Raw genomic sequence first — 23,117 nt, 5'->3', positions numbered from 1 at the left:
AAAAACTGGTATCTTCTAAATATAATAATAATCGTGAATCCACTGTGGTGTTGTTTGTTCGTTTTGCTAGCTTGGGGGTTTCAATTTAGCGGTAATGTATTATGTGTTAGAGGCCGGAGCAGCGCCTTTAAGAAGGTAGCGGATGGAGGTAAAACATGTGACCGAGGCATCTTGACATGCATCAAGAGTGAGTCATAGACAGATGTGGCGGAGAGAATCCAGTAATTTTCCAAAATAAAACATCGTTCAGAACAGATAATAAATAAAACGGAAATAATGTAAGTTATGTATTCTTTCTTTGCGGCCCGGTACCAATTGACCCACGGACCAGTGCGGGTCCGCGGCCCAGGCGTTGGGGACCACTGTGCTAGTTTACCCACAAGTCAAACATTTAAAGCAAGTGAAGCTAAGTTCCTGAAAAATTATTTGTTGTTAAGACTATCAAAAGCTTAAAAAAATTTTGTTGACCAGAAGTATAGTATCTATTCAGTAAAACAATCACACAAAAACCTGCATGTAAACAATGGATATTTCACTTTGTGTCACTTAAGCTTTTTAACAATTTAGCCTTTTATTTAGTTTTATCAAACAAACTAAATGTGCTCTCAAACTTAAATTTTTAGTCATCTATTTAATATTTTTCATGAAAACTTTCTGCACTTTTTGATTTCTTGGCATGAAAAGATTGGCAAGTAAATTCTAGTGTTGTTCATGTTCATGTGACAGTGGCAAATAGAGGACACACTCATTTTACATGCAACTATGAATACGTCACCCTGTGCCAACATTGGCTTCAAATAATAAGTATAATTTGCCCATCTGTCACTCTGGTCAGTCATTCATTTTCTCTTTTGCACCAGTTATCCTGAGCCCCATGGGAAATAAAAAGGAATAAAATAAGCCGCTTAGTTTAACTAATTGGCAAAGCTAGCTCAACCTTACTGCCTATCTGTGCCCCTATTCATTTATTCATTTTATCATCCAACATACCTGACCTCTCTAATGCTCTTGTGGCAAATCCACACCTTTCACCTAGTGTAAAGCTTTGCCTGAAGAGTGGAGGTTGTTATAATAGCAGACATTCGCTAGTCTAAAATGGGATATAGAATAAACACATCTAGCAAGTAATATTTAGGTGCGCACAAGCTTTTGGTCATATAATGTATCTCACTTGGGGATGCACAGTTAGCATTGTTTGGTCAGTATGTTCACTTCCTTGACTGAATTTGCAGATTAACTCCAGCAATTAAATTCATTATTAATTAGAAGCTTGCTATAGCGGAATCTGTGTAGAACCTTAGCCCTACAAAGTTGACAACACTGTGAAACAAAGTGTTTCATAATTTGTATTTATTAAGAAACTAGCCTTTAAGCATAGAAAAATCAGAGCCTAAATCAATGTAACTTAGCCCTTGTCCTTTATGTGAAATCTACTATAAAATAACCATGAAGTGTTACTCACACCACAACAAGCATCAGCAATATACACAGCTGTGTACTGTGCTAAACAAAAAAGACTTCACAAATATGATTTAGGTGTCATCTTCAGTCAAATGTAAAATATTATTTCAGTGAGGTTTCCCTGGATTTCCTATTTAACACATTTGCCTTGTAAATGCTAGGTACTACACTATACCATTTAAGATTCAGCACCAGAACAAAAATGTGCTGAGAAAAAAACAAAAAAAACAAACAAAACAAACAAAAAACAAAAACAAAAACAGGGCTGGATAACTTTTTTAGACCATTTGGATAATGGTCTAAGGTGCCCAACCCAGTGGATTTGCTAAAAGTGGAAGAGACGAGCCTCTGCTTTTAAGTACCAATTGTTTCACTCATTTACATTCTCGCTTTCTGATGCTTGGGTTAACAGCACTCATTGGAATCATGGTTTGTTTTATGCTCTGATCTGCATTTTTAGTGGTTAGACCTTAAACAGATAATTATGAGTCTTTCAAAATCATGTCCAATTAATGAAATGTGCCACAGATAGACTCCAGTCAAAGTGTAGGAACATCTAAAACATTATCCAGAGAAATTACACCTGAGCTAAATTTCAAGCATCATAGCAAAAGTATTTTTTTGTTTTAATACTTTTGTAAAAGTTCTGATCTGGATATTTGGTATGTCATTCGGCTGCTATATAACAAAACGTGGAACTAATTAAGGACTCTTCTAATAATTTTAATACTAATAATTTTTACGCTTTACTCTCCACACACACACACACACACACACACACACACACACACACACACACACACACACACACACACACACACACACGCACGCACACGCACACGCACAGCAAAGCACTTTAGCAAGAGAAAGTCAGCTGCTGCTACACAAAAAAAAAAATTTGAGTGCTAATCTTTTTTTAGCACAGCCTTTCAATATGTTCATAATGGAATTTCCCTTTCTCAAGCTCTTTAACTTACATCCTTCACGGCTGACAAAGGCTCCTTGAGGTGCTTCAGGTATGCCCTTCCACACGGTGATGGGCTTGGGATAGCCCGGGTCAGCTGCATGCTTTTCCTCATTGTAGCGCCAGTATTGGTCACCCTTGAAAAAGTAGGTTTTGCCCACAGGCTCCCATCGCAATGCTGTGTCAATACCATCACGAGGCAAACAGTTGCCCAACTCCACTAGGCTGTGCGGGTAACCTGGCTCTGCTGTCACTTCCTTAAATACCCAGTACTTGTCTCCTGTGAAAAAGAAAAGTAGAACAGAGGTGATATAGGCATAATAGGAAATATGACAATAAATGATCATGTACCCATAATAACATTTACTTAATTTCTGATGTAAACTATGAAGTAACACTGAGACTGTTTAGCTTTATACTAATTATAATAATTTACTTTGTGAATTTTGTGCACGCTAAGGGTTTTTTGATAACCAAAAACGTTTATAGATATAGTTCTTCTTTGTGAGGCCCCAGAGATCTACAGCCTTGAATTGAATATAGTATTTCTTTGCACAAGTAGATTGGCCTGGCCTAATTTGCTTAGGGAGAGGGGAAAAAAGTAAAGAAAAAGACAAAATGAAGACACTGGCATTAGAAGTGTTCAGAGGATGAGCTGAGCTGAATGATGGACAGATTCATGGCAAGGATATATTAGTTGATTCTGAGCTTTCTATGAGATTAGGTACTGCTTCTGCTGCCACTAAAATTCTTGGAGGAAGGCTACTGGTTTAATGCCAGTTCTCGCATTACATAATGATTTATGAATGTTGTTCCTACTCCTAGAACATGTTGTTCTTTACATTTAGAACCTTTCAACCAATCTTTTAAAAGAAATGTAACACTTTGAAGTTTTTTTTTCTAGATAATGAAGACTAAAAGTTTTAAAAATTATTAAAAAATATATTTTTCAAATATGTGTGGCAAAATTATCGTAACTTTTTTGAATTCATAGGAATATATTAACATATGTATTGAAAGTATTCCTATTAAGGATGCTTCAAATGGGCAAAAAATCTCAAAGGATCACAGCTGGAAAATTTGTTGGATCTTGGGGTCAGAAAGTCTCCAAAATACAATCTGCTCTTCCAGTTGAAATACATCAGAATTAACAAAAAAACCCAAAAACAGTCCTCTGACTTCAACCCCACAGAAAACTTGTGTGTTGAACCAAAGAAGAGAGCTCCACCAGGATGGATCTCAAAATGTAAAGAATTTGAGAGAATCTGTATGCAGGAATGGACTCAGATTCCTTGCTGTGTATTCTCCAACCTTATCAGACATTATAGTAGAAGACTCTGTTATCATGGGATGGTGGAAGGATAAGGTGGCACAAACTAAAAGTGTGTTAATAATTGTTCGACACATAAAAAGATAAATATTAATATAGCCATGTTGTGTTTGAAATTGTTTGAGATTTAATAAAACAGAATATTGTTGTAAATGTTTTAAACATAGATCAAAATGTGTAACAATAAAGGCACTTTTTCAGTCTTCTTTGCTCACAGGGTTCCAATATTAGTGGATACACTGCATAGTTTTCATTTCCTGATATTTACAGCTAGATGTGTTAAACACCCCATCAGTCTTCTCTTTAGGAGGTGAAATGCACAATGCTCAATTACTTTAAGGTCTGCATGGACAGCCTTTTTTTTACTTTTCCCCCTAATTATATCCGTGTTTTGGGTTATGCTGCATGATGAAGTTCCCCCCAATTGGGTTGCATTTCTCTGTGAATTGGCAAGCACATTTTGTTTTGCAAACTAAATTAATTCTGCTGCAACCATAATGGATTACATCAATACAAAATAGTAAACCATGACACTACCTCCACTGATGTGCTTGTATATTTTGGATTATGTGCTTTCTTTTTCAACACTTTAGCACTTTGGCCCAATCTCGAATCTTACTACTGGTTAATGGTTTGCAGATTTTGGCATGAGCAATATATTTCTGCTTTTAAAGTCTTTTTTGAACTATGATACATTTTTCCATTTCCTGTGGAGGTTGTTGGTAATGTCACTGACTATAGTTTGGGGCTTTTTCCTGTCATTAACTGCTGATTGGTATCCTTGGCTGATCTATTCAATGTCTGGTAGATTTTTATATTTTTCAGAAATTACAAATGATTATACAAGCTATGCCCAAAGTTTGTACAATAGCGCTGATCAGTTGACCCTCTACCCTCAGCTGCACTGAAACTTGCTTTTCTCTTATGAGCAGCACTTTCGTCTTGATGTTGGTTAATCCTTTTTAATAAGTGTAAGTGTAATCCTCTGCATAAGTTTAAGATTAACAAAATCTAAGAAAGAAGAACATTAAAAAAATAGATTGCCGTAAAAAAATAAAAAAATAAAAAGAATTGAATACTGGAGATTAAATAAAATTGTTTGTGTATGAACATTACTTAATGCATTTTTTTTGGCTAAAGTTTTGAATATTCAATTCAAATAGTAATTAGAAATCTTCAATTTACTCATGATGTACATAAGCCCATATAAATTAGACATTTGTACAGACCTTTAAAAAACACAAATTTGCCATCGGATCTCTCATAAGCAGCATCAATACGGGGAGGGAGACCTTTCCAAAACTGGTCAATCAGCATGGGATAACCCTCTTGAACCTTGTTACTGCGCAAACGCCAGAACCAGCGATCCTATCACAAGAAAACATTTGCCATTATGATTTAGATAACTAGCACAAAAACAATTTAGTGGTCATTATGCCTTGTGCTTATTGCCTTAGGGAAATGAAGGCCAATATGAATGAATGCAAGGAATGAAAATAAAATTTGCTTCATGTTACTTAATTAAACAAATACATTACAAATGACAATTAAACAGTTGATAGTAGAAGTCAGAAAAAGCAAGTGATCTCACCTTAAAGACGAACATCTCCCTTCGGAAAAAGGCCACTGTGTTAAAATTGCCATCACAAATGTTGGGTTTTCCATAGCCAGTAGAGGGCCTGTCACCGGAAGGAGGGCGAGGAGGACGGGATTGACGATCATTTTTCCTCTCAGAAGGAGAGTAAGTCCGCCGTGGTGGGAGTGTTGGGAGAGAGCGAGTTGGTTCCAACATTGCAGTTGGGACACCTGGGATGGGTTTCAAGACATTTTGAGTGTAAGCTTAACAGGAGAGTGATAATATCAGCTCACTCCAGACAAACATATAGATTTCGGGTTAGAACTGGCCCAATAAAGGTTTTAATCCAGCTCAGAAATAGAATTTAAAATAATGGTTGTTATAAATAAAAACCATCTTGTGGGCAACTCAATTAGGGGGAAAAAAAGAGCTGGCCCTTGTGTGTCCCTGGAGCAAAATAGAACAATAAACTCAAAGCCATCAACAAAATGTGCTAAAATGCAGATCTTCATTATCAAGCGAAAACGTTTTGATACTTCCACTGATTTTCACAGAAATAGCAGTGAATACACAACCTTCATGTTTTATTTTTGCCTTTCAGAAAATGAACACATTCATGAGGTGTTGGAATGTTATTGATCTTAATTATTTTAATAAGATAACATTTTGTGTTTGACACTCCTGCATTGGAATCTTTCAAAAGGAGGCCATAATGCAGATGTCTGTAAACGCATATGTCTGCAAAGATATTTTCAGAAAAAAAATTAATTAATTAGATGATGTGAGATCTTGCATTAAAGATTTACAGTATTTTGTCTACTAAAGTATGTAATGCAATAACACAATGTTTTATATTCACAATATACAATCTTAATATTGAATCATTTTTTCCATCATATCCTTTTACCAAAATTACATGTACAGAATTACATATCCTGAACTGTAAATATAGACCCTTTACCATAAATTTTCTGGATGCCTTGAAGGTCGTCTAGTGGCAGTTTGAAGTTTTGTGTCTCCATGTATTGGTAGAAAGGAGCCATGATTGCACTCGGGTCATTGGAATGTTCTAGACCTAATGCATGGCCCAACTCGTGCACTGCCACCAGGAAAAGGTCATTACCTAAAAGAGCCAAAACACTGTTGATCATCTTAAAAACAATGTGCCAGTTATATTTTCTATGCTGCATTTTACTGTTGAACTTTGTTCTCAAAGGACTCTCTCAATTCCTGAATGTCTGCAGCTATACACCTATACACCCCCAACCCCCTCCCCCAATCCCGCGGTATTCTCTAATGCTCTCTAATGCTCCATGGTCTGTCTATCTTTTATTCCCTGTCTCTTTGCCAGACGAGGCCTTCTTATACCTTGTCTGCTTATTTTTCACATCTGTATACTAGTACATACTAGTAGCCACAAAGACATGCAAAAATAAAATTCATCTTTCGGATGAAGGATGATTGCAATTTATCAATCCAAATATTTATTTTCTTAAACAGATCATGTGTTTGGCTGTTCGTTTGGCTTCTGCTTGTTCAGATAAATATGAATATTTTTCAGTGATTATTATGTTCTGTGTCAACTCTTACAACCTTTAATTATTTCTAGTCAACTGGACAATTGGTCCAGTTGCTCTATTCCCTAAGGTCACAAGAGAGTATCATTTCATTTCAGTCCAAAGAAGATAAAAGCAGAAGCCCTGTTTCAGATCTCTATCTGGCATATCTGTTTTCCTTATAGATCCCTGCAGTTACAGTATATCTGTTACATGAGGAATATAACACAGCAGGGTTTTTTAAAGAAAAATAATTAATGTCGGTCTGGTGTGATGCTGTTACCTCTTTGAAAGTTCATTAATAAAGTACATTTTATTTACGGTCATATTACAGCAATCTATCAACAATTATATATTTTTTTATTTATCAATGAACATGTGCTTTCAAACCATTTATAGTTACATTCATAGTTTGTTATAGTTAAACCATTTATAATTAGTTCTGTGGAATGTCTGAGACAAATTTCCTATAACAAGGCCTCCCTATTTCCTCTTTTGTTTTTAACATAAAAAAAGCAGCTTGTCATGTGACCAAGAGAACAGAATCCTTGCTATTCTGAAAACTCTCCTGTGGTGGAAAAGTGTTACAAAGCTTTGACACTTGAGACTAACCAAGAGACTAACAAATGTCTTACAGAATTATTTTAATTCATGTATTAACAGCTTTAGATTACATGGAGCATGTGCAATACAAAACATTGTGTATAATTAATTTTAATTATGATTTTTTTTATCTAATGCTGAATTAAGTACATACAGACCAGAAACACTTTACATAAATTGTGACATCAAAATTATGACTTACCATCATGGTTAGCATTGCCTAACGTCCAAGGCTCATCAGAGTCAAAGTGTGTGTCCCCTCCGATTCCAGGGCCAGGGAAGTAGGCATGAGCTAAAAAACCTCCCTCTCCGTCAAATGGTGAACTATCACCATGAAACCCTGAAGCAAAGAAGATCATGATGTCGGCTTCTTTGCCCTCTTTCTTGATCTCAGAATAGGCCACTTCTTGAAAGGTCAGAGGGGTTGCAGTCTGCCACACATCAAAGGCCTGCCGGATTGCTCTCTGTGTGTCTTTCTCACCAACCTTAGGGGTGAAGTTGTGTATGCTGAAGAGAGTGGAACAGAAAATAAAGAAAAATATAAGACATACTATAAAACTTTTGTGATTTTGTGATTTAATTCTACAAGACAAGCATAAAACTATTCATGGTTTAATTTTAATCACCAAATATTTATGTGCAGGTCCTTTAAAGGTGCTAAAACTGCCAAACACACCATTCCATGTTAGATAAAATATAATATATACTGGAATTTGCCAATACATAAATAAATACATATTTGACCTCCAATCATGTGAATTAAAAGCCATTTGATTACAAAAATCTTCTTCTTCTTTCGGCTTCTCTCATTAGGGGTCGCCACACATCTGTCTCCATACCCCCCTGTCCTCTACATCTGCCTCTTTCAAACCAACTACCTGCATGTCTTCCCTCAGCATTTTTCCTACCGATATACCCCATGTCCCTCCTCTGCACATGTCCAAACCATCTCAATCTCACCTCCCTCACCTTGTCTCCAAAATGTCCTACATGCACCCATCCAGCTTCACGTTCATCACCCTATCAGAAACTCTCTTCACCTCCACTACACTCTTTCTGTACTCTTCCTTCAGAATCACCCCTACACCATCTCTCTTTCCATCCACACCATGATAGAACAGTTTAAACCCCTCTCCACTGTTCCTGGTCTTACTCCCTTTCCACTTAATCTCCTGAACACAAAACATGTCTACCTTTCACCTCTCCATCATATCAGCTACCTATCTTACTTTTAACTTTACCAGTAATAGTACCAACATTTGGAGTAATCAAATCAAATCAAATATTATTTGTAACAACCCAAACCACCACTCTCCTACACTTCTCCTTTCCCTGCGGTCTCTGTAGATGTCTTCCTCCTCTCCTTCCTCCTCCCCTCCTCAATTTAGTACCCTGTTGGCTTACGATACCTGTGGCGGTCGTTGGTAACCCGGGCCTCGACCGATCCGGGATAAAATTCAGGTTTGTGATCATAATATTTGATTTTGCGAATGTTTTATGCTGGATGCCCTTCCTAACGCAACCCTCCCCATTTATCCATGCTTGAGACCGGCACTAAGAGTGCACTGGCTTGTGCCACCTTAATGGGTGGGTTCATTTGAATACAAAGTGTTTGTACTAAATAAACACTTGGTGTGGGAGATTTTTGAGGGAGAGTTTATTATTATTTTGGATGGTAAATGATTAAAATGTCTCCACAATCTATGTATGCACAGAGTGTGTACATTGACAATAAAGTAATTTTTTCGGGTTGCAAAGAAAATGCTCAGACATGCCATGCCAAATCATTTTTGAATTTCTAGAAGTAATTTAAGCTGGGGTTGAATAGAACCGTGGAAGAGGGAAAAACACAGAAATCTACATGACTGTCTCGAAAAATATTCGGGAGAAAAATGTCTTTTGTGATTTAGCTTAAAAAGAACCCTGATATATTTTTATATCTGGTCTACCAATCCTGTTTTATATTTACATTCTTAAAAATGTCTAATGCTTTATCCATATAAGAAATGTTATTTCACAGTTTCCTCAAACAACAATACAAACTCTAATCTTGGAAAAAAAAATGGAACTACAACATTTAGAGACATTTATTGTTGTATAACAATAAACGCATTTTTCCGGTATTACTGCATGTGTGCAAGGCCGAGGAATATGTCCTTATTATTTTCTGATGCTCATTTCTAAGTTTCTTTGACTAACCCGTAGCGCTGTTGCCAAGAAAAATAAAAAAGCACGAGTTTTGAAAACCTGTCTGTGTATATATGATTTCTGTTGCAATTGGAGTTAGCGAGCTCTCTCTTAACCCAGACTAAACGCGTTACAAGGGCTTGTATCTAAACAGTAGCCTACCAAAAAAGTCATTGATCACTGTCTTCCTCCTTCCTTTCACAACTATTTCTTTTGGCATCGTCATGGGTTTAAAAAATCAACACCAGTTTTTTCTCCCGAAGCCGTGCAGCTCAGAACACAGGTGAGGTGCGTTTTTTCGTTTCCATTCGGAAATTTCATTTGTCTAATGTTATGTTTTTGGCTTAAAGTTTGTGAAACCCGGAAAAACCCAGGAAAAATCCATAAATTAACCTCTTCGTTGTTTAAGCCGCGGGGTTCAAAACGGCGGAAAAAAGTAGCGGCTTATAGTCCGGAAAATACGGTACTTTTTTAAAGCACACTGAACGAAGGATTTTTGCCTGAATGAGGCTCTGTTTTTCTAGAAACATTATGCATCATAGTGCAATTAAATTTTTTTTCATATTAACATAGTGGGTAAAAACTTAGCTTCTATATAGAAGTTGTGAAGTTGTCAAACATCCAAAAAATAAAAATCAAAAATTTATAAATTTTCAAGAATAGTGTAGATCTATTCTATTATGTGAATTAAACTGTAATAGGTTCTCTTTAAATGTCACAGTGGCATGGTAATAATGTCATCATAAAGAGAGTATTTAAAAAAAATATTTAAAGTGCTAACCTTTAGTAAATTGCTTACACTGCAATGATGAAAATTTACTGTATAGTTTAGATGCAGACATAATATTTCCACTATTTATGAATCGATCACCAACCATTCTTCATCCGTATTTTCTTGAAAGTCAAATAACAGCTGTATCTAATCAAAACATGCTTTTCTATTAAAAAGTGCTTGTACCTGTATGTAATTTTTTTGTCCCTCCATTTTTGACCAGTAAGAGCATAGCGCTTATTTCTCCTCCGTTGAGGGTGATCAGGAACCCCACACCGAGGTTTCTTCATCCATCTACACAATGAGCAGACACAAATTACAAACTATTTTTCTATAATCAGCAAAGAAAAAAAAGGAAGCACGTTAAGTCACAACATTTCTTTTTCTTAAAAAGGGTATAAGTTAGTAATAAATATTACATATTATACATAAAACACAGTACATCGCATGTGTATCCATATAATGGACATACAGTGTTTATTTTACTTTATTTTACTGCTGTTACACCCTTTTCTTCTCATGTAATAGAGAAGAGGGGCAGAATGCTGATTTTCCAGAGTGTTCTCATGGGCCTTGTTCAGATTACCATATCACTTGCATGCAGCTTATGCTTGACCGATTTTACTTGCGTAAAAGTGTTGATGGCTATGAGTTTTTAAAAGCATCAAAAACCATAACCTTGTTATGTGTGTTTTTGTTATGTTGTATAAACATGTGGACGTGCATTTAGAAGATGTGGACCAAAGAACTAGATAGTGGGGTTTTTTTTCTTCTTTTTTCTTTTATTTTGTCACCATGGCTGTATTTGTCAGTTTCAGCTGCAACTTTCACCTCTTACTTGTTCATGTGGTACCGGAATCAAGTTATTTTTACAATCATAAAATTATGAAATGAATTTATGAGTTTTACTAGTTTGTTTGTTTAAATATCTTACGATATAGACTTAAAATAATACATAAACCATGTTCATGGTATTAATTTCTTAATCACTGTATTTGTATAGTACATATACACTTTAATATTTATACCAATGGCAGATCTTTTCTACCTACCAGTTTTAAAAGGTTGCATAACACAGGAATTATAACTTTTTACACACTCACAACAAGAGCCCCCATTTACACCATACCAGTGTAAAATTCTCTTAAACAATTAATCAACCATGTTTATCTGTGTAAGTACTCACTCTATGGTTGTTTGGTCAAGTACTCCAGTCACTGGGATGCCATAGAAACGCTGCATAGCAGCAACTGCTGATTGCATGGCTTTCTCCGAACGCAAGTCTGATGTCCGGATGTCATGTGGAAGTAAGTAGCCATAGTTCTTCAACCACGTCTGAACAGACATGCACAAAGAGGAAATACATGATAAATAATTGGCCACATCCAAGGAATACTGCATATGTATTATAAAAGACATAAAGCAATGTATAACATTCCCTGATGTCACAGTTAATGAGAGTGACTTCAAGTAAGGATTGTTTACAATAAACATCACATATAATCATCGGCTCTAAGCACTGGAAAAAAAAAAAAGAGGCGAGTCAGAGGCAAAACGAAATTATTTTGATAATATTATTCATTATATTATTACTCCTTTATTAAAACCTTTGCACGTTCTTCTTATAGGGTACTACAATGCTGGAGTTAATAAGACTCATATATACTGAAAATCTTAAAAAATTTCATTTTTGTTATAGTTTATTATGAACAGCATATTTTGATCCACAGATTGTGGTACCTCTTACGTTCAACTGGCAAACATTTTTTTATCATAAAAAAAGAAAGTCTTGCATAAATATAGGAGCACAAGTTAATATAGAATTCCCCTGTCAATATAGTAGTTACTATCTCAAGTTCACCATCTCCCTCAATGAACAAGGGCAGAGTAAATTGCAAAGCCCCATTTCTTTATGTCTTACAAGGCTTTATTATTATGCTCATAGCTGAGGAAACTTTTTTTTTCTCACATGAATATTTATGTCTCAGGATTTCAACTACTTGTGACCCTTTTGATAGGGCAGTGAAAGCAACCCTGACCCAAAGGCAGAACACACTAAGCATTTCTTCCCAGGTGATACTGAGGTCTACTGCACTAGCATACTACTTTTAATCTTAATCTAAGGGCACGAGAGGGTTCTCTTTTGAGTTTAACTGTACTGTCACAACACTTGACAATAATATAAATGCCAAGATTGGCTGAAATAAAACATGCATATCTATGAATCTTCGGATTTGACAGGTACAATCTACAGAGTCTGCCATGTGTTAATAGATTCATATCAAATATATGTATCAAAATAGAATCATCTTTTTTTAATTTATAATAATGTCACCATCTGTATTCTAATCTAACAAATCAAACACAGATTTAACAACCCTGAGCAGACTTTAGCTGCTAATGCTTTGTACTGATGTAGTGATTGTACTGGTATTACTATTCTTATGCATTCTCCTCAACTTTATTACGAGCACCTGCACATTCATGCAGTAATTCAATCACCTAATCATGCGGCAGCAGTATAATGCAAATACGACTGAAGATACAATACGTCATGAGTTTTATTTAATATTTAATTAAAATGAAGAAAAAATAACTTGGTTGTTGTTACCCTAATGGCTGGTTTGAGTATTACATAAACTGATCTCCTAGGAACTTCCGATTCCTTGAGTAACTAAAGTAATTCAAATACAAAAAAAAGCATCAAGGCAAATTATTTGTGGGTACTCCACTGTAGGTATCTGTGCCACAAATTCCCCGTTTCCCACCTTTTGAGTTCCACATTGTGTGTACGCAGAACTGAGAGTTTACTTACAGGTTTACTTACTTGCTTTCTCCCATCAAGTTTGTTTTTTTAATAAATGGCAACCGCTGCACGGAGAGTGGTGCACGCACGTTTCAGCCTGGTTTTGTGCGCACGCCACATTTATAAATAAGACCCCTGAACAGTTAAACGCAGAAGATAAAAAATGGAGGAAAGGAGAGAAAACAGCGAGGGGCAAGAAGATTCAGGCCAAAAAACACAACAGAAATTTTGGGATCATTTAAAACTGAAACAAAGAAAACACTGTACAGTGTGTTTAACTTTTAAAATGTTTTATTTTTTTTATTTATATATTTGTAATTTGGCAATTAAATGCACTTAATGCAAAAATTGCAATTTCAGCAATAAAAATGTAAATTTTTCTAAGAAGGAAACAAATTGCTTGTTTATTTTAAGAGACCTGTCTTATTTTTTCTTGTCTATTTAGTATTGTTCTTTAATAAAGAAAAAGAACCTCTTATCCAATTACTCGAATGACTAATAGGTATAATACTTGATTACTAAAATAATCGATAGCTGCAGCCCAACACAAAACAGTGAAAAAACAAAAACAAAAGCACTGAGTGGACAACAGTTTAATAGGTGAAAACACCTGTTGATAAAATAAGCCAGAAGAAAATAGTTAGATTGGTTTAAGACGCCAGGAGGAAGACCACGAAGTTCCACTACTGTCAGCTAAAAACAGTTATTTGAGGCCAAAGACACACGTTCACCCAAATAGAACAGCTAAAGATTAAGTAAAAAAAAAAAAATGACAGGGTCTTTTTCCAGTTCATAGTTAACTGTCCACAGTCTGTGTGAATGATAGTTTCAAATTCTTGTTTTTGGCTGAGTTTATGTAAACTGCCACATGATTGGCTAATTGGATAATTACATAAATAAAAATATATATTTTTGAACAGCTACTAATGCTGCATCACATAATAGCTAACACACCAGGCAGACAACACTATCTGCCCTCATCTTCATACATGAGCTCACAACCAACAAGAGTTCCTGTGATTGTTGTTAGGCGAGAGCATGTCATCCTCCCACCCAGAGAGCACAGCCAGTTTTCCATTGGCGTGGTACTGTCAAATTTCAAAATCGTGATCTCCCAACAATAAGGTTATGATTATATTATATTATATATATATATATATATATATATATATATATATATATATATATATATATATATATATATATATATATATATATATATATATATATATATATATATTATTAGGGGTGTAATGCTACACAAAATTCATAGTTCAGAACGTACCTTGGTTTTTTGGTTGGTTAAATAATATATAAAATAATATTTTATAATAACTAATTTATGCAATATACTTTTTATTATTTTGATTACATTGCCACAAATTTAATTAAATAAAAGGGAAAATTTTATTAAATAGTTTACATTTGTTAGACAACATTTGGTGTTTTACATTTAATTTTCTAAAGATATGATCTACTTAACTGTTCTACTTATTTCAGCATACTTAAGGAAATGTCTTTCATTCCAAGCAGGACATAGAATCCATAGCACTAACTGCTTTAACTGTTGGTCAGTTCGCCTCACATTTGACTCTAGAAAACTTTAGTATAGAGAGAAACGCATGGCCAGCTCAGTGACTACAAAAACCCCCGGTGCTGTGAGCCAAAAAAAAATAAAAATAAGCCCAAATCCTCACCCTTCCATCACTGTGCTTGACAGTTTGACTTTGACTTCGCTTGTGCTTATATGTTGTGTTTTCACTAAATGTGGCACTGTGCATTATGCCAAACATCTCCACTTGGGTCTTTGGTCCTTTGGTCCAAAGAACATTGTTCCAGAAGTCTTGTGGTTTGTTCAGATGCACCTATCCAAACTTAAACTGTGTTGCCATGTTCTTTTTAGTGAGAAGAGGCTTTCCTGGCAATTCTTCCATACAAACCATATTGATTCAGTCTTTTTCTAATTGTACTGTCATAATCTTAAACATGTAACATGCTAGCTGAGGCCTATAGAGTCTGAGGTGAGAAAATCTTTTTTCTTTTTTTGCAATTTGTCTCAGCATTGCGCACTCTGACCTTGGGGTGAATTTGCTGGGACATCCATTCTGGAGATAATTGTCATATTTTCCACTTAAATAAGTTTCCTCATGGTTAAATTAAATGGCCTTATAACCCTTTCCAGACTGATGAGCTGCAACGACAGCTTGTCTAAGATCAATGCTGATGTCTGTCCATCCTGGCATTTTGTTAAAAAACCTGAATCAGAAAACTGATCAAATTTGTGCTTTTTATAGAGGTGGCCACAGTGATGATCAACTAATCAAAAGCATTTAATTAATCAAAAGCTGTTTAGACTTCCAATTTCTATGGAAGTTAAAAGGATGTACTCATGACACATGGTTTCTCTATTTTATTATTATAAAAATTTTTTTTTTTTTTTTTTAAATAAACCAGTGACATGGTGTAATATGTTATTTGCTGTTGTTCATCTTATGTTGTATTTACATAATTTTAAGATCTGATAAGGACCAAATAGTTTAGAATCAAGTCTCCATAAAACCTGTGCCAAATATGCTTTGAAAGCAAAGGAAAAAAGACAATAAGTCCTACCAATATTCTTTCACAAATATGGTCAATATAATGGTTGAAAACAAGATATTGATAGAAGAAAAATTGGGTGTTGCACATACAGTATATATACTAAACTATCCAATTACAATACAAGAAGAATTCACAGAATAGTATTTTTCTACATTATGCCATTACATTTTCTACAAACATTTTGATTGATATTTCCTTCTCACTTTTATACAATAGTTGCTGCTTAAACTAACAAAAGAAAAGACGACAAATTAGAATGCAAACAGACATAAAGAAGAAAAACCACCATTACAAGGACAGAGAGTGAAGAGGGAAATGGAACGGACAAGCCAAAAAAAGAAGTGTGGATGTGGACAAAGAGAGTGAGCAAGAGAAAGATGGGAGCACAGAGTGTACAGTAGATGGAGGATGGGGGATGGGAACTGTAAGTGCATCAACACTTGAGGAAAGAAGCCCAGACAAAGAAAGAAAGAACAGCTGCCATCTGTTTTCATTTGTTTGTAGTGCAGATTATTTCAAACTATTAAACTCAAGTTTGCTAAAAAAAAAAAAAAAAAGCATCATCATTCATTAATGTATCCATGTTTATCAATATGCTACCGATTTAATTAGCGTCATTAACAAACACAGCTACTGTATTACTACTGTAATTACTAACTGTGTCATATTTACCTATATGCAGCAGTAGGAAAAAAAAGAATTCAATGAAAATAAACACAAATAAACAAGGAATAAACTCAAGAATTTCAAATTAGGTGCTAAAAGGTGCTTTTTCTCAGCATGTTACAATGCTAAACAGATTTAGTCATTTTCAAAGGTTTGTTGACATTTTAATCACTTTCCCTGTGTCCAATGTTCTAACACCTTACTCCTAAAACCTCCCACACAGGCACACACAACCAGATATAGACTTGCAAGGCAAAAATCAATAAAGCATTCTGTTACTCAATGAGTAGCATGCTGCCTTTGTGTGTTTTAAATAAGAGATTTGACACTGGAAAATGCTCATATTATGATGCTAATAATAAATAAGTATACCCATGATCAGAGGATGCAAAGTTTACAATTCACATCAAATCCTGTACTGTATTAATCCATTAAACTGCAATATTATATTTTTAGACCAGTGTTAACAATGGATATAAGTTCACACAAGGTTTTTGGTGATAGAAAAGAAAGAAAATGAAAGAAATCCTGTCAGAAGTTTTTCCAGCCTCAATGTGAAATGTATAATAATTACAATGCATAAAAATGACGTGAAAAACAATCAAAAGCGTTTTACGGAAATATAGGGGAAACCACCCTGATGCTAATTTTTTTTTTTTTTATTGGGGATATGTCCCATACATTAAATTATTTACTTAAAGATCTTCACATCAACATTCACCTGCTGATGTCATGTTCCACAAAGATCTTACAAAGCATGCATTGTATCTCACTTGGAAAACAGTCATATGACGATCAGTAAAAAGGAATTTCCAAATAATTTGACGTACTATTGCTGCAAATATATTGGACAAGTACTGATTATTGTCTGCATGAAACAGCAATCTATTATATTTTATTCTCAATTAATCACCCTGAACCACGTTGCGAAATATGCAATTAGTAATCACATAAAGTCCTAATTGTTCTAAAACGACAATAAAGATTGCTTAGATTTCTTTAGTATTGTCCTGTATGGTGCATAAGTCAAAGTTGCACACTGAAGCTAGGAATCATACAGCATTGTGACACTGGTCTGCATTTAAAGTGAGAATAACATAAACTAGCATTTAAGGGAAGAATTTGTCGCTTGACCTGTTTCATACACAAAGTGCTTGAGAGCCTCATTGGATACAGGGCTGGCCTGGGCACATTATACTATATGCAAAGCAAATAGTTTGATGGTTTTTATTAATAAATCACAGTGTTAATATATATTTGACAAAGAATGCTAAGGTTAGCACTCTGCTTTCCAAAGTTGACGATGCATATTGACCATTTAAACAAGAAGTTCACTCATCTAGCCATAGTAATAGCAAAGAAAAGAGGTCTTAAGCAAACGACAATTTATATCCACGTGTTTCAATGGATCAGATAACAAGAGTTCAGAATCAAGTGCATTTTTCAAGAAACGTATCTGTGAAAATATCCTTGTGCTTGTTTTGCTTGCAATCCACAGAAAATCATACAACTTCATATTTGAGCAAGGTATTTTGACCCAAATCCTCTCCCTCTCTCTCTCTCTCTCTCTCTCTCTCTCTCTCTCTCTCCTCTCTCTCCTCTCTCTCTCTCTCTCTCTCTCTGACACACACACATTCTACATACAGTATCCCACATTTCACTACCACTACACTTAGCACTTGTCTGGGATGCTAATCCCCACACTACAGAACTGTCCTAAACTTGACAACACTGGCTGATTTGGTAGGCAACTCTTAAAAGTGAAGATGTACATGCTTGGCCCTCCATGGTTGGTGAAACTCACACAATATAAATTGCTGTCCTTGTTGGTGGATTTAAAACCTAACCCTTTGTGTTGTCTGTATGTGAGTGTTTTGATATACGTTATATATCAAACTGACAAGGCTTCCTGAAAATTATGCAGTAAAAAAGAAAAAAAAATACTGAGTGCCTGTTAGCTGCTTTTCCATCACTCTCATCCCAAACCATCTCAACTTGATTAAATCAGGTGATTGTGGAGGCAAGGTCATCTGATGCAACACTCCATCACTCTGGTTCTTGCTAAGGGTTAGGGTTACATAACATAACATAACCTTGAGGTACGTTTGAGGTCACTGTCATGTTGAAAAACAAATGACCTCCTCCTCCATGCTTCACAGTGGAAACCACATATTTAGGAACCAACCGTTTACCCTCTGTATGTTTAACAGTGACACAGCAGTTAAAACCAAAAATATCAAACTCAGACCCTATAGACCAAAGGACAGTTTTCTACTAATCTAATGCTCACTCATGTTTTTTGGCCCATGCAAGTGCTTTCTTCTGCTCGTTGTTCTTCCGAAGTAATGTTTTTTTTGCCACAATTTGACCATGAAGGCCTGACGCGTGCAGTATCATCTGAACAGTGGATATTAAAATATGTCTGCCACCGGAATGCCAAGAAGCATTCATGTTAATCAGTGGTTTCTGAGGCTGGTAATTATAAACAACTTATCCTTTGCAGCAGAGGTAGCTCTTGGTCTTTCTTTCCCTGTATGGTTCTCATGAGAGCTTGTTTCATCATAGTATTTGATGGTTTTGGAGACTGCCCTTGGGCATATTCAAAGTTCTTGAGATTTTTTTCAATGACTGACAGTCATTTCTTAAAGTAAAGATGGACTGTCTTTTCTCTTTACTTAACTAAATGTTTCTATAATATGAATTTGTAAAATAGTTGTAATAGCACTAATAGCGCCTTTGACTCTGTACCCACCCTTCCTCTGCACAAGACAACTGCTGGTCTTAAACACATTTCTTCTCTTTTTAATGTGTTTAAGACAACTGCTGGTCTTAAACACATTAAAAAGAGAAGAAATGTCACAAATTAATTTGACAAAGCACATCTATTGAGTGAAAACCATTACAGGTAGCTACCTCATGAATCTGATGAATGCCATGGCTTTTTCAAGCTGTCATCAAAGCTACATTTTTTTTACTGCATAATTCCATATGTATTCTTACAGTATTACTGTACAATGTTAAAAGTAATAATAAAAAAAAAAACTGAAGGTGAAAGTGTGTTTCCCCCCCCCCATTACAGAATAAACTGCATTTGTATTAAACAAAATAGGTGGGATTCCTCCTTTTAACATCTGATCAAAAATGATCTTAAAATGGCTTAGTTTTATAAAAATTGTTTCATATTCTGTGAGCATGACAATTTAATCACTATAGCTAATTTGTTGGATGAGGTGTCAAAATGAACAAAAATATGCATTATTTTTGTTTCAGTCTGCACCAGTAACACACCATAGTACTTGCGGGCAGCATAAATGATTGTAAATGCTTTAAAAGTCTGACATTTTGCAAACAAACTTCACAAATTAGTCAATAACTAAATAACTACATTAAGAGATTAATGTTGCATTTGTTTTGCATAAAAAGATAGACTATAAATGTATAGCAATAAATGTACATTAGACTGTAAACCCAGTGATTTGAACCAAATCATATTTTTGTAGATTTTATTAATAACAGCATCTAAAAATTCACAGTTGTAATTTTGCCTTTCATACATAGTGTAAAATAAAATCCATTATTTCTAAACAGGGAATGACTAATGTGTGTAGTACATTAGGGGATTGACAGAATTTAAAAGATCCCAAAGGCCTCTGCTCATTTTGAAAAGCCTCCACTGCCAGCACCCTACTTGGTTTTTATATATAGAACATTAGCTGACTGATTCCAAATGAAATGCATTCAATAGGTGTGTTAGTTAGCTTGGATTAACAGGAAGAGTGTGATTTTTTTACTTCGGGAAAAACATCTATAAGTAAAGTAAGATTATTGTCCTCTTAATATAAAGTCCCTTATTAAAAAGAATAGTGGGTGAGTGTCAAAAACGATATACTGGGTAAGAACTTGGCCAGTCAGTGTTCACCAGCTGTTGTTTTGCTTCTTTTTGACTGCAATTATTAATCATAAAGTAAAGGTTCAAATATCACTTCAGAGATATGGAATGGGTTTGAAAAGATAAACAAATGTATGTAAAATAAACTGATGAGCAGGTGATAAGAATAACATTTATTTTATACAATGGTACCCGTCAAGAGTTGGCATACAGTATATCAAACAGCAAGGTCACAATCAGTTTTTAAATTTTACATGCAAAAAGGGCAAAAAATGGGAAAGCATAAAGATCTGAAACATGTACCTGATATACTTTTGCAAAAAAAACAAAAAAAAAAAACAAGTGAATGAAGGTGGCGTAATGCTCAGGTCAATAGTCTGGTAGGGAAACTTCCTGACATTTACACTGACACCTCCAGCAACAGTATTCGTTAATAGCATTGGTCTCTTTCAGCATAATAATGCAGCCTAACACAACAAAGAGTTGGCACCAAGGTGTCACTTTGACCTCCAAATTCCCCAGATTTCAATTTGATTGTCTAGACCAGTGGTCCCCAACCCTGGACTGGCACCGGTCTGTGGGTCAATTGGTACCGGGCCTCACAGAAAGAATACATAACTTACATTATTATTATTAATTGACAGTACTGATAGTTAAATAATTCACTATTAATAATGACAGTGCCATTTTATTATTTTTTTTACAAAAATCAAGCCGGACTAGAGAAATCTATAAAGTACATGTGTGAAAGTACAACTTATGATTCAATCGCTTGTAGACCAACCTTCAGCAAGCAATACCTTGAAATGTTCTTGATCTGTATGTGTATCAGTCTCTCGTATCATTGTGGAGGAATTTCGGGTCACTCTTCTTTACAATGTTGCTTCAGTTCATTAAGGTTCGTGGGCATTTGTTTATATATTTGTTTGTTACACTTGGATTATCAAATTTTGGCTTTATTTTTGTACAATAAATATGAACATATAGATATGTCGCATACATATAAACACACGAATGTCATGTGTTGTTCATCTGAGATTGTATTTACTTCATTTTAAGACCTTCTAAGGACAGGGTTAGGGAGAAGTCAAGGAGGACAAAAAGTGTAGTTTTATTTTTTTCACCTGACTGTGCCTCTTCCAGTAGAATGTAAATTACCACTTTTAAAAATGTGTGTAATTTTCGAATTATATTACCTCCCCAAAATATTTTTAGACTGATGGTATTATTTGTTAGAGACCTAGTGAACCAGTATCAGGATGTGATTACATATCAAAACTTTAAAGCACTTCTGTACACTGCTCTGGTTTAGGACATCTGCTGTTAATTCCATAAATGTAAATATGCTTCTGTTTTGGTGGCACATGGGGGACCTACAAAATATTATGCAGGTGGATTTTAGCATTATTTTAAGAGTTTTTTTTATTTTTTATTATTATTATTTTTTTTTTTTACCTTTTTCCTAACTTGCTCAACAAACTAGTTTGCTAGCTTTACAGAGTAATGTATATTTTCTTTCTCAAACAACAAACTGTAAAGTTAGTGTTTAGATTTTACAAATACTAATTTCAATTGTAAAATATATATTTTATGCTAAATCGACCAGCCTTAGTATAATGTTTATATGGTTATGGTAATAGTATATAAATTTATATGGTTGGGTTCAAGCCACATTATAACCAAGCTGCCACTCTTGGGCCCTTGAGCAAGGTCCTCAACCCTCTGTGCTCCAGGGGCACTGTATCATGGCCGACCCTGTGCTCTGACCCCAGTTTCCGAGCAAGCTGGGAAATGCAAAAAACAAATTTCACTGTGCGCTAATGTATATGTGATTTTATTGATGTTATTTTTAATAAACTTGTAAACTTTTGTTATTTGAATGACAGCACTATACACATAGCAATAGTCTAGAGCCTTATATGTTTGTAGTTTGGTGCCTCCTCCCTAGGATGCTCCATACTCCAGTAAGAACAGTAATGGAAACTCGGTTTACATTTGCCCTTTCTGTTCACAAGTAAGGCCACTGCATTCGAATACAGATAAGCATGGACAGAGTAAGTAATGGATATGGTACTGTACAGAATGTCCAGTAGGTTGCCAGATCAGTAATGGAAAACTGTGCCTTGTTTCAGTAGTTGTTAAGATGAATCAGGAAAACCATACTCAATAAGGGCAAAAGAGTGTGCCTGGGTGAATTTCACTGTCTACAACACTGTTTTCCTCTCCATGAGGAAAACCTTAGTGAATCTTCAGGTGGAAGTATTATATAAGATATAAAATCTGCTTAAGTCTTAGGTTGGCCTGGTTGTTTATGTTCTCATCAACGGACTTTGGAGCAGTGGAAGAGGGTGGCCATGTCAGATGAACCACATTTTCTTTGACTTCATGTGGACAGCCAAGAACATGGGTGTCTCTTACCTTGGGGGAGCTGCACTATGATGCACTATGAGAACCTGGCAAGCAGGCAAACACAGTACGATTTTCACTGTTTTGCTGGGAAACTATGGGTCATGTGGAAGTTATTTTTACATATGTACGAGCTACCTAAACAGTTTTGCATCCCAAGCAAAACCATTCAATGACATTCCATAAAAGCAGTGGCTTCTTTCACCAAAATAATGTACCTGTCACATAATTGTTTAGAAATATTTTGTGAAACATGACAAAGAGTTCAAGGTGTTGAAATAACTTCCCTATTCCCAGATC

The 23,117-nt window shown here is 35.2% G+C and overlaps 2 protein-coding genes across 2 annotated transcripts in view; both read right to left on the bottom strand.

The window, feature by feature from the left end:
* LOC310722064 (oxidative stress-responsive serine-rich protein 1-like) overlaps positions 1-23,117 on the bottom strand; it is a 190,834-nt gene that overhangs the window by 9,393 nt on the left and 158,324 nt on the right. The gene's annotated exons all lie outside the window — the stretch shown is intronic.
* mmp24 (matrix metallopeptidase 24) overlaps positions 1-23,117 on the bottom strand; it is a 33,480-nt gene that overhangs the window by 6,666 nt on the left and 3,697 nt on the right. The window contains exons 2-8 of the mRNA XM_083533153.1: positions 11,636-11,784; positions 10,636-10,743; positions 7,693-7,997; positions 6,293-6,454; positions 5,347-5,561; positions 4,985-5,123; positions 2,439-2,705 (exon numbers count right to left, since the gene is read on the bottom strand). Coding sequence (XP_083389279.1) covers positions 2,439-2,705; positions 4,985-5,123; positions 5,347-5,561; positions 6,293-6,454; positions 7,693-7,997; positions 10,636-10,743; positions 11,636-11,784 — 1,345 coding nt within the window. The remainder of the gene's footprint in view (positions 1-2,438; positions 2,706-4,984; positions 5,124-5,346; positions 5,562-6,292; positions 6,455-7,692; positions 7,998-10,635; positions 10,744-11,635; positions 11,785-23,117) is intronic.

This window comes from Silurus aristotelis (genome assembly GCF_946808225.1).
Source record: "Silurus aristotelis genome assembly, chromosome: 2".
In the NCBI taxonomy this organism is placed as follows: Eukaryota; Metazoa; Chordata; class Actinopteri; order Siluriformes; family Siluridae; genus Silurus; species Silurus aristotelis.
This window is presented reverse-complemented; position numbering and strand designations above follow the sequence as displayed.